This window comes from Microchirus variegatus, assembly GCF_963457635.1.
Source record: "Microchirus variegatus genome assembly, chromosome: 8".
NCBI lineage: Eukaryota > Metazoa > Chordata > Actinopteri > Pleuronectiformes > Soleidae > Microchirus > Microchirus variegatus.
In genome coordinates, this window is record NC_139809.1 from 31,621,853 (window position 1) to 31,633,954 (window position 12,102).

Sequence of the window (12,102 nt, forward strand, 5' to 3'; positions counted from 1 at the left end):
GACATAGTAAGTCAATGGATCAACAACTCCTGTGAACTCCTGTGTTGCTGTGATGTTAAAATCACTGGTTTACTCTATGGACTTTGGTGTGGGAGAGTGAGTGGTTTACAAACTTCAGTTTACACAAGGAAAAGTCTGTCTCACAGTGAAATAAAGACATGGAAATGTTTTTAAGTTATCGTAGGTTTGTTTTAATGTTGATTTTCTTACTATAAAAGGCTCAAGTAAAAATAATCTGACGTTTGTAAACCACTCACTCTCCCACACCAAAGTCCATAGAGTAAACCAGTGATTTTAACATCACAGCGACACAGGAGTTCACAGGAGTTGTTGATCCACTGCTGTTGGTTACAATGTCTGATTTTGTCAATTTGGCTTTTAAAATAATTTGTACAGATTGACCGCAGTGGCACAAAGTGACCACACGAGGCAGCAGAGGACCAGCAGCTCCTGTGTCCCTGTGAGCTAAAATCACTGGTTTTCTCTATGGGCTTTGGTGTGGGAGAGTGAGCGGTTTACGAACTTCCTGGCGAATCAAGTCGGTCTCACAGTGAAGACAAAGACGTGAACATGCGACGTAGATATCGTATCTTACTTACTGCCTCTCCACTGCCCCCTACTGTTCATGTAAGTGCGTCGACCATGCGCAGCGTCGCTGCCGACGGAGGCGTCCGACAGACGCAGTGAATGCGCCCGCGGCGTCAAAACTCACCATGTTGTGTTTGAGGATCCTCTGGACCACAGGAGTGAACACTTCGATCACGACCATGGAGCGCGGCCGCTCGCGACAGTGCTGCAACACAGGAAGTAGCAGTGGAGCTTCAGTTTGAGAAACTGGGAAAAATGAACGCGTGACTACTTCCTGTCCAACGTTTCAGGGATTTTGAATAAGATAATGTCGTCTTATACATATTTCAGGGCAGCTCTTATCATTTCATTTTAGTGCTCATTCATTTTATGTTAATATATCATTAAGATTTTTAAAATCCCGCACAACGTCAATATCTTACACATCGCCACTTCCTTTTAGCCCGACCTTCAAAATAAGAGCCACAGAGACTTTGCTTTATAACCACTTCCCATATAAACCTGATATTTGTCAATTAAATACATGTTTTTTTTATTATTTTTTTATTAATGTTATCTTACCTTGAATGAGTTAAAAGTTTAGCAGGAAACAGGAAGTAGTCACACTTTGCACATGAAACAGGAAATGATGTCAGAGCTCACCTTACAGAAGAACTCACACAGGTCAGGAGGAGGGTGGTTGTTTTCCAGGAGAGGAGCAATGGCCTGCACACACACACACACACACACACACACACACACACACACACACACACACACACAGATGAATATCACCTCTGTCATATTTACTCTGGCAAACCTCTACCACACACACACACACACACACACACACTGCAGAGGGTTAATCATTGACATGAGTTTGACAGTGAACTTCACGCTGACTCACCACAATGATGTTCTCATGGTCCTGAGCGCTGAGGTTTGAGTTCTGCAGGAGGAGGAAGAGGAGAAAAAAAAATTTAAGTTCTGCATAAAATGTAAAAAAAAAATATATATATATATATTATGATTGATGTTAGCATGAGGTGCTATTTAAAGGGACAAATCTACCTCAGATTAAGGCCCTGTCCCAATACCTCCCCTAACCCTACACTTGTTGAGAAATATCAGCCGGCTCGCTGAATTTGCAAAGCATCATGGGTAAACCACTCACTCTCCCACACCAAAGTCCATAGAGTAAACCAGTGATTTTAACATCACAGCACACAGGAGTTCACAGGAGTTGTTGATCCACTGCTGCCTCCATCACTAACTTACAATGACTGATTTTAGTGAATTTGGCTTTAAAAAATATTTCATTTAGACTTAACTCAGTGACACAAAGTGACCACACGAGGCAGCAGAGGACCAGCAGCTCCTGTGTCCCTGTGATGTTAAAATCACTGGTTTTCTCTGTGAGCTTTGGTGTGGGAGAGTGAGCGGTTTACAAACTTCAGTTTCCTGTTGTCTAACAGTGAAGATAAAGACGTGAACACATTCTTAAGATATCGTAGACAAGCTTTTATTATTTTTTTTTATTATTTTATCATTATTATTAGGAAGTGGGCGGTGCAGTACTGACCTCAGCCAGCAGGGTGGAGATGATGTGCAGCGGCGCCTGGTGGATGGAGTCGTCCTGCAGCGGTGAGGTCAGAGCCATGTCCACCAGAGCTCTGATCTCCTTCAGCACCACGTCCAGGCGACTCGGGTTAGTCAGAACCTTTCTGTACTTATAGATCTTCTTCTGCAGGAAAAAACATGAGTGAGTGAGTGAGTGAGTGAGTGAGTGAGTGAGTGAGTGAGTGAGTGAGTGTGTGAGTGTGTGAGTGAGTGTGAGTGAGTGAGTGTCAGTGAGTGTGTGAGTGAGTGAGTGTGTGAGTGAGTGTCAGTGAGTGAGTGAGTGTGTGTGCGTGAGTGAGTGAGTGAGTGTGTGAGTGAATGAGTGTGTGAGTGAGTGAGTGTGTGAGTGTTTGAGTGAGTGAGTGAGTGAGTGAGTGTGTCTGTGAGTGAGTGTGTGAGTGTGTGAGTGAGTGAGTGTGTGAGTGAGTGTGTGAGTGTGTGAGTGAGTGAGTGTGTGAGTGAGTGAGTGAGTGAGTGAGTGTGTGAGTGAATGAGTGTGTGAGTGAGTGTGAGTGTGTGTGTGAGTGTTTGAGTGAGTGAGTGTGTGAGTGAGTGAGTGAGTGAGTGAGTGTGTGAGTGAATGAGTGTGTGAGTGAGTGAGTGTGTGAGTGTTTGAGTGAGTGAGTGAGTGAGTGAGTGTGTGAGTGAGTGAGTGAGTGAGTGTGTGAGTGAGTGAGTGTGTGTGCGTGAGTGAGTGAGTGAGTGAGTGAGTGAGTGTGTGAGTGAGTGTGAGTGAGTGAGTGAGTGTGTGTGCGTGAGTGAGTGAGTGAGTGAGTGAGTGTGTGTCAGTGAGTGTGTGAGTGAGTGAGTGTGTGAGTGAGTGTCAGTGAGTGAGTGAGTGTGTGTGCGTGAGTGAGTGAGTGAGTGAGTGAGTGTGTGTCAGTGAGTGTGTGAGTGAGTGAGTGTGTGTGAGTGAGTGAGTGTGTGAGTGAGTGAGTGTGTGAGTGAGTGAGTGTCAGTGTGTGAGTGAGTGTCAGTGAGTGAGTGAGTGTCATAAGTGAGTGAGTGTCAGTGTGTGAGTGAGTGTCAGTGAGTGAGTGAGTGTGTGTGCGTGCGTGAGTGAGTGTCAGTGAGTGTCAGTGAGTGAGTGAGTGAGTGTCAGTGTGTGAGTGAGTGAGTGAGTGAGTGTCAGTGTGTGAGTGAGTGAGTGTGTGAGTGTCAGTGAGTGAGTGAGTGTGTTTGCGTGAGTGAGTGAGTGAGTGAGTGAGTGAGTGAGTGAGTGTGTGTGCGTGAGAGAGTGAGTGAGTGAGTGTGCGTGCGTGCGTGAGTGAGTGAGTGAGTGAGTGAGTGAGTGAGTGAGTGAGTGTGTGTGTGTGTGTGCGTGAGTGAGTGAGTGAGTGAGTGAGTGAGTGAGTGATGCTTTGATGTTGTTGATGTAACTAACATTAATAATTAAAGACAAACTGTGACCTCACCTTCCACTGCAGCGAGTGAAACCACTGGTCTCTTAAATAGCTGTTAGCAGCCTGTGACAACACACACACACACACACACACACACACACACACACACACACACACACACACACAAAGACACAAACAACTTATTAAATATGATAACTGATCATCACTCGATCATCCTGAAAAAAACAAAATATATATACACATATATTTATATATACACATATATATGTGTATATACACTGTAGTCTATGACGTCTTAAGAACATGTCCATGCCTGAGACAGACTTTTCCTTGTGTAAACCACTCACTCTCCCACACCAAAGTCCATAGAGAAAATCAATGATTTTAATAACACAGCACACAGGAGTGACCACACGAGGCAGCAGAGGACCAGCAGCTCCTGTGTCCCTGTGAGCTAAAATCACAGATTTTCTCTATGGGCTTTGGTGTGGGAGAGTGAGTGGTTTACAAACTTCAGTTTCCTGTCGTCTAACAGTGACGATAAAGAAGTGAACGTGTCGTAGACCTACGTGTCGGTCTAACATGTTTTAAAAGCTCAGTTGTAGTCGGACTAACGTGTTTTAAAAGTTCTGTTTTAGTCGGACTAATGTGTTTTAAAAGTTCTGTTGTAGTCAGACTAACGTGTTTTAAAAGCTAGGTTTTAGTCGGACTAACGTGTTTTAAAAGTTCTGTTGTAGTCGGACTAACGTGTTTTAAAAGTTCTGTTTTAGTAGGACTAACGTGTTTTAAAAGTTCAGTTTAGTCGGACTAACGTGTTTTAAAAGTTCTGTTGTAGTCGGACTAACGTGTTTTAAAAGTTCTGTTTTAGTCGGACTAACGTGTTTTAAAAGCTCAGTTTAGTCAGACTAACGTGTTTTAAAAGTTCTGTTTTAGTCGGACTAATGTGTTTTAAAAGTTCAGTTTTAGTCGGACTAACGTGTTTTAAAAGTTCTGTTTTAGTCGGACTAATGTGTTTTAAAAGTTCTGTTGTAGTCAGACTAACGTGTTTTAAAAGCTAGGTTTTAGTCGGACTAACGTGTTTTAAAAGTTCTGTTGTAGTCGGACTAACGTGTTTTAAAAGTTCTGTTTTAGTAGGACTAACGTGTTTTAAAAGTTCAGTTTAGTCGGACTAACGTGTTTTAAAAGTTCTGTTGTAGTCGGACTAACGTGTTTTAAAAGTTCTGTTTTAGTCGGACTAACGTGTTTTAAAAGCTCAGTTTAGTCAGACTAACGTGTTTTAAAAGTTCTGTTTTAGTCGGACTAACGTGTTTTAAAAGTTCTGTTGTAGTCGGACTAACGTGTTTTAAAAGTTCTGTTTAAGTCGGACTAACGTGTTTTAAAAGTTCTGTTTTAGTCGGACTTACATGTTTTAAAAGTTCTGTTTTAGTCGGACTAACGTGTTTTAAAAGTTCTGTTGTAGTCGGACTAACGTGTTTTAAAAGCTAGGTTTTAGTCGGACTAACGTGTTTTAAAAGTTCTGTTGTAGTCGGACTAACGTGTTTTAAAAGCTAGGTTTTAGTCGGACTAACATGTTTTAAAAGGTCTTTTGTAGTCGGACTAACGTGTTTTAAAAGTTCTGTTTTAGTCGGACTAACGTGTTTTAAAAGTTCTGTTTTAGTCGGACTATCGTGTTTTAAAAGTTCTGTTTTAGTCGGACTTACATGTTTTAAAAGTTCAGTTTTAGTCGGACTAACGTGTTTTAAAAGTTCAGTTTTAGTCGGACTAACGTGTTTTAAAAGTTCTGTTTTAGTTGGACTAACGTGTTTTAAAAGTTCTGTTGTAGTCGGACTAACCTGTTTTAAACGTTCAGTTGTAGTCGGACTAACGTGTTTTAAAAGTTCTGTTGTAGTCCGACTAACGGCCACTGTAGACGAAAACTCATTGTGGGGTCAAAACAAACAAAGAATATGGTTCTTGTTCTAAGACGACGAGTTCTACCTGCAGCAGGACGGTTCCTCCAGGGAAACTGAGTTGGACACAGTACTTTGGTGCGTTGTCCCAGGAGAGAAGCTGCAGGTCTTCGATGGCGCTGTAGGACAGACATGTCTCCATGTAACCAGTGGGCTGGACGAGGAAGAGAGAGAGAGAGAGAGAGAGAGAACGTGAGTCCAACGTCCAGAGAACAAAACATCTCAAAACAACAACTCGTACAAGAGAAAAAAATAATAAACCACAAAACCTGGACTGAACCGAGTCCAAACAGAGGAACTGGTTTGGACTCGGTTCACAGCGAGATAATAAAGACGTGTTCTGAAGACAAACTGACCGAGATTTGACCAAAATGTTCCAGTGTAACAGTTTAAAAACGGGAAACTGAAGCTTATAAGCCACTCACTCTCCCACACCAAAGCCCATAGAGAAAACCAGTGATTTTAGCTCACAGGGACACAGGAGCTGCTGGTCCTCTGCTGCCTCGTGTGGTCACTTTGTGTCACTAAAATAAGTTGCAACGAAGGATTTTAAAGCCGAATTCACTAAAATCTGACATTGTAAGTTAGTGATGGAGGCAGCAGTGGATCAACAACTCCTGTGAACTCATTACTGTGTGCTGTGATGTTAAAATCACTGGTTTTCTCTATGGACTTTGGTGTGGGAGAGTGAGTGGTTTACAAACGTCAGTTCACACAAGGAAAAGTCTGTCTCACAATGAAATAAAGACATGGAAATGTTCTTAAGATATCGTAGGCTTGTTTTAATCTTGATTTTCTTAACTATAAAAGGCTCAAGTAAAAATAAACTGGAGTTTGTAAACCACTCACTCTCCCACACCAAAGCCCATAGAGAAAACCAGTGATTTTAACATCACAGCGACACAGGAGTTCACAGGAGTTGTTGATCCACTGCTGCCTCCATCACTAAGTTAAAGTGTGTGATTTTAATGAATTCGGCTTTTGTTATCCTTTGTTCAGATTGACCACAGTGACACAAAGTGACCACACGAGGCAGCAGTAGACCAGCAGCGCCCGTCTTCCTGTGAGCTAAAATCACTGTTTTTTTTCTACAGGCTTTGGTGTGGGAGAGTGAGTGGTTTATAAAGGTGACGCGACGTAGATATCCTAGACTTCAACTACCGATAGATTCTCAGAATTCAAAGTCTTTTGTGACGCGTCCACTTCCTGAACCAGCAGCTCTACGTTTACCCGGAGCCTCAGAAGTGAGAGGTTCTATCTCTGCAGAATCAGGCGTCAACTGGTCACGACAAGGTCAGTTTTTGACAAGACGGCGTACACACACACACAGACACACACACACACACACACACACAGACACAAACACACACACACAGACATTCTTGTACTTCCTGCATACTGAGGACTGGGTTGCTGACAAAGTGAGGACCAGCATTTCCACTTTATGAATCAACACAATTACAAATATCTACTTCATGAATGACATCTACAAAGAACTACTGGTTGCAGTACCATAAAATATCTGCAGGTGGAGCCCCAGAGCAAAAAGGGCTGGAAAACTTTTTTGATTGTTTTTTTATTATTATTTTTGGTCCAAAATTTGACAAAAACTTCATACTATACTATGTCATCCCGAAATTTGAAAAAAAAAAATCACCCAAAATTTTGGGCCAAAAATTTGACAACAACATCATACTAAACTATGTCGTCCAAACTTTGAAAAAAAAAAAATTTTGGTCCAAAATTTGACAAAAACGTCATACTATACTATGTCGTCCGAGATTTGAAAAAAAAACATTTACCCAAAATTTTTGGTCCCAAAATTTGACACAAACATCATACTAAACTATGTTGTCCGAAATTTGAAATTTTTTTTTTACCAAAATGTCCTCACTCTGTAAAAATAACCTTAGTTTGTTGGTTAAAAACCCTCTCTGGTCCTCAGTATGCCGCAGGTACAACACACACACACACACACACACACACACACACACACACACACACACACACACACACACACACACACACACACACACACACACACACACACACACACACACACACACACACACACACACACACACACACACACACACACACACACGTCTTTATCAGCTGTGGTGACATTTGATATTGTTCTCAGTGAACTGTCAGTGAGCGCCGAGACAAAAGTGGAAAATCGATCCAAGCGGAGGCCGTTAATCACACAATTACACAAAACATCAGCGAGAAACACAGTGTTCACAAAGCTTCGAGTCCACACACACACACACACACACACACACACACGCGCGCACACACACACGCACACACACACACCAGTCACAAGCCACAACCTGTTTGCTCGTCTCAGAATGATTACACAAACACTGACAAATGACCACAAGTTTCCGGAGTCAGGAACAGAGAGAGAGAGAGAGAGAGAGAGACACTGAATATAAACAGATCAAAATAACGAGGCCGAGTGAACGCCACAAGGAAACCGAGCTCCAGAGAAGTGTCGTCTATAATAAGAGTGTGTGTGTGTGTGTGTGTGTGTGTGTGCGCGTTCGTCATGAATCAGCGGTTCATTTTCCCAGACGATAGCGTCAGCGCGTGACGAGCGACAAACGCGTCACTGACATTTTCATGCTGAAGGCTAAAGGCAGACGAAAACAAAAGTAAAACACACACACACACACACGCACACACATGTGATATTATCACTGACCGTAAGAGTAAAACAGAAGAAGAAGAAGGAAACACTGACAGGAAGCTGATTCTGGTGAATTTCCCGTTATTCCACATGTGAACGACAACATTCTCACTCAAAAACAAAGAAAAAAAGAAACAGAAGAGGACATTTTTGGGGATTTCAATGCAAACGATAATTAGCCGTTATCCTTCATAAGCTGCAGAGTCAGATTATAAACTCAGCTTTAGTCAGACTAACGTGTTTTAAAAGCTCAGTTTTAGTCAGACTAACGTGTTTTAAAAGCTCAGTTTTAGTCAGACTAACGTGTTTAAAAGCTCAGTTTTAGTCAGACTAACGTGTTTTAAAAGTTCAGTTTTAGTCAGACTAACGTGTTTTAAAAGCTCAGTTTTAGTCAGACTAACGTGTTTTAAAAGCTCAGTTTTAGTCAGACTAACGTGTTTTAAAAGCTCAGTTTTAGTCAGACTAACGTGTTTTAAAAGTTCAGTTTTAGTCGGACTAACGTGTTTTAAAAGCTCAGTTTTAGTCAGACTAACGTGTTTTAAAAGCTCAGTTTTAGTCAGACTAACGTGTTTTAAAAGTTCAGTTTTATTCAGACTAACGTGTTTTAAAAGTTCAGTTTTAGTCGGACTAACGTGTTTTAAAAGCTCAGTTTTAGTCAGACTAACGTGTTTTAAAAGTTCTGTTTTAGTCGGACTAACGTGTTTTAAAAGTTCAGTTTTAGTCGGACTAAGGTGTTTGAGGTCTGTCCTCTCTGTTCTGGTTTGTCCTGGTCTCTCCTGGTCTGTCCTGTTCTGGTCTGGTCTGTCCTGGTCCAGTGTTTCTTTGAACACAGACGCAGATAAAACATGAGGAAGTTCAATCTTCTGATGTCCAGCTGAGCGTTGCCAGGGTTACTCCATCACCCAGTGACTGTCTGCCTCGCTCTGCCTTCACCTCTCTCTCTCTCTCTCCTTTTCTTTCTACTCGTTTTTCTCTGTTCTGCTCTTCATCGTGGACGAGGCTCGTCTCCTCTCCTCACTGCTGTGTTGCCATAGAAACAAGAGGATGAAGATGTATGTCATGTTTTCTTCTTCTTCTTTTGTTTCCAGGACGAAGACAAAGAAGAAGACATCATAACAGTAATAATCTGAGGCTGCAGCTAAACACTGTCAAACATGGACAGAGACAGACAATGTCCTCAAATGTCTCCGTTTGTCCTCAAACACAAAAAAAATAATGATGTTTTTATGGAGAAAATATTCACATTTAAGGAGCTGAAAAGTGACAGAAACGTGAAAATATTCACATTTAAGAAGCTGAAAAATGACAGAAATGTGAAAATATTCACATTTAAGAAGCTGAAAAATGACAGAAACGTGAAAATATTCACATTTAAGAAGCTGAAAAATGACAGAAACGTGAAAATATTCACATTTAAGAAGCTGAAAAATGACAGAAACGTGAAAATATTCACATTTAAGAAGCTGAAAAATGACAGAAACGTGAAAATATTCACATTTAAGAAGCTGAAAAATGACAGAAACGTGAAAATATTCACATTTAAGAAGCTGAAAAGTGACAGAAACGTGAAAATATTCACATTTAAGAAGCTGAAAAATGACAGAAATGTGAAAATATTCACATTTAAGAAGCTGAAAAATGACAGAAATGTGAAAATATTCACATTTAAGAAGCTGAAAAATGACAGAAACGTGAAAATATTCACGTTTAAGAAGCTGAAAAATGACAGAAACGTGAAAATATTCACATTTAAGAAGCTGAAAAGTGACAGAAACGTGAAAATATTCATGTTTAAGAAGCTGAAAAATGACAGAAATTAAATCCAAATCTCAGGATTCTGATGTTTTCCACAGATTTCTGTACTTTACTCTGTAATCTCATGAGGGAATAAAAGTCATTCCTGATATTAGAGAGAGGCTAAACAGTTTCACTTCTCATTTATGGTCCGACCGAAGAGTTTGGACGTCACTTCTGAGAAATCGGACGGGGAAAACTCGAGCGACAACTTCTCCTTCTGTCAGACGGTGAACATCAACGGTCAGACACGCCGTCGTCACGGCGACGAGAGACGACGACGGCAGAAGAAAACACACATTAATAACGACGCGCTTTCAATATGACGTTAGCAACATTTACGTGACAACAATAATGATGATAATGGAGGAGGATATAAATATGAACGGCATATGTAAAAGGACGCTGCCTGTCACACAAAACACCAGTTTGTGTTATTTGTTATTTATGAAAGTTATTTTTGTTGTACAGTCAGTAAGTTTTTATTTGTTTGGAACAAATAAATGTTAACTTTTGTCTTAAGTTGGCCTTTGTGCGATCACATTATCTTACACTAACTCTATTGCTTTGATGCCATCATTTGCCTGAACACACTCGGCACTGTATACATTTTTGAATGGAGAATCGTTTGAATGGAGAATCGTTTGAATGGAGAATCGAATCTTTAAACTGGATTCATGTTCTGTCACTGGATCTGATGAAAACCAGCACACACACACACACACAAACACAGAGACACACACACACACACACACACACACACAGAGAGACACACACAGAGAGACACACACACACACACACACACACACACACACAGGCACACAGTGTTGATAAAACAGAGCTCTCTCTGTTGAAAATGTCAGTCGTGTTGATGAAAACAGACGGTGGAAATAAAGGCTTTTATTCTTCTTCTTATTTCACGATTCTTGTGCTCAACACACACACACACACACACACACACACACACACACACACACACACACACACACACACACACACACACACACACACACACACACACACACACACACACACACACACACACACACACACACACACACACACACACAGTTCGCGTCTTCGACTCGTTCGCTTCTTCGAGAACTCGTTCGCGTCTTCGAGAACACCTTCGCGTCTTAAACAACTCGTTCGCTTCTTCGAGAACTCGTTCGCGTCTTAAAGAACACGTTCGCCTTTACGAGAACTCGTTCGCATCTTAAAGAACACGTTTGCGTCTTAAAGAACACGTTCGCGTCTTAAAGAACACGTTTGCGTCTTAAAGAACACGTTCGCGTCTTAAAGAACACATTCTCGTCTTCGAGAACTCGTTCGCTTCTTCGAGAACTCGTCCGCTTCTTCGAGAACTCGTTCGCTTCTTCGAGAACTCGTTCGCGTCTTCGAGAACTCGTTCGCTTCTTCGAGAACTCGTTCGCGTCTTCGAGAACACCTTCGCGTCTTAAAGAACACGTTCGCCTCTTCGAGAACTCGTTCGCGGAGAACTCGTTCGCTTCTTCGAGAACTCGTTCGCTTCTTCGAGAACTCGTTCGCTTCTTCGAGAACTCGTTCGCGTCTTCGAGAACACCTTCGCATCTTAAAGAACACGTTCGCCTCTTCGAGAACTCGTTCGCTTCTTCGAGATCTCGTTCGCTTCTTCGAGAACTCGTTCGCGTCTTAAAGAACACGTTCGCCTCTTCAAGAACTCGTTCGCGTCTTAAAGAACACGTTCGCGTCTTCGAGAACTCGTTCGCGTCTTCGAGAACTCGTTCGCGTCTTCGAGAACTCGTTCGCGTCTTAGAGAACACCTTCGCGTCTTAGAGAACACCTTCGTGTCTTAGAGAACACCTTCGTGTCTTAAAGAACATGATCGTGTCTTAGAGAACACGTTCGCGTCTTCGAGAACACGTTCGCGTCTTCGCATCTTAAAGAACACGTTCGCGTCTTAAAGAAGAACACCTTCGTGTCTTAAAGAACACGTTCGCGTCTTAGAGAACACGTTCGCGTCTTCGAGAACACGTTCGCGTCTTAGAGAACACGTTCGCGTCTTAGAGAACACGTTCGCGTCTTCGAGAACACGTTCGCGTCTTCGAGAACACGTTCGCGTCTTCGAGAACAC

At 41.9% G+C, this 12,102-nt stretch overlaps 1 protein-coding gene across 1 annotated transcript in view; it reads right to left on the bottom strand.

Moving 5' to 3' along the window:
- The window catches only part of cmip (c-Maf inducing protein), a 31,724-nt gene that overhangs the window by 15,807 nt on the left and 3,815 nt on the right, over positions 1 to 12,102 (bottom strand). The window contains exons 2-7 of the mRNA XM_083894430.1: positions 5,529 to 5,654; positions 3,603 to 3,653; positions 2,150 to 2,311; positions 1,475 to 1,516; positions 1,231 to 1,293; positions 713 to 793 (exon numbers count right to left, since the gene is read on the bottom strand). Of these exons, the coding sequence (XP_083750556.1) occupies positions 713 to 793; positions 1,231 to 1,293; positions 1,475 to 1,516; positions 2,150 to 2,311; positions 3,603 to 3,653; positions 5,529 to 5,654 (525 nt within the window). The remainder of the gene's footprint in view (positions 1 to 712; positions 794 to 1,230; positions 1,294 to 1,474; positions 1,517 to 2,149; positions 2,312 to 3,602; positions 3,654 to 5,528; positions 5,655 to 12,102) is intronic.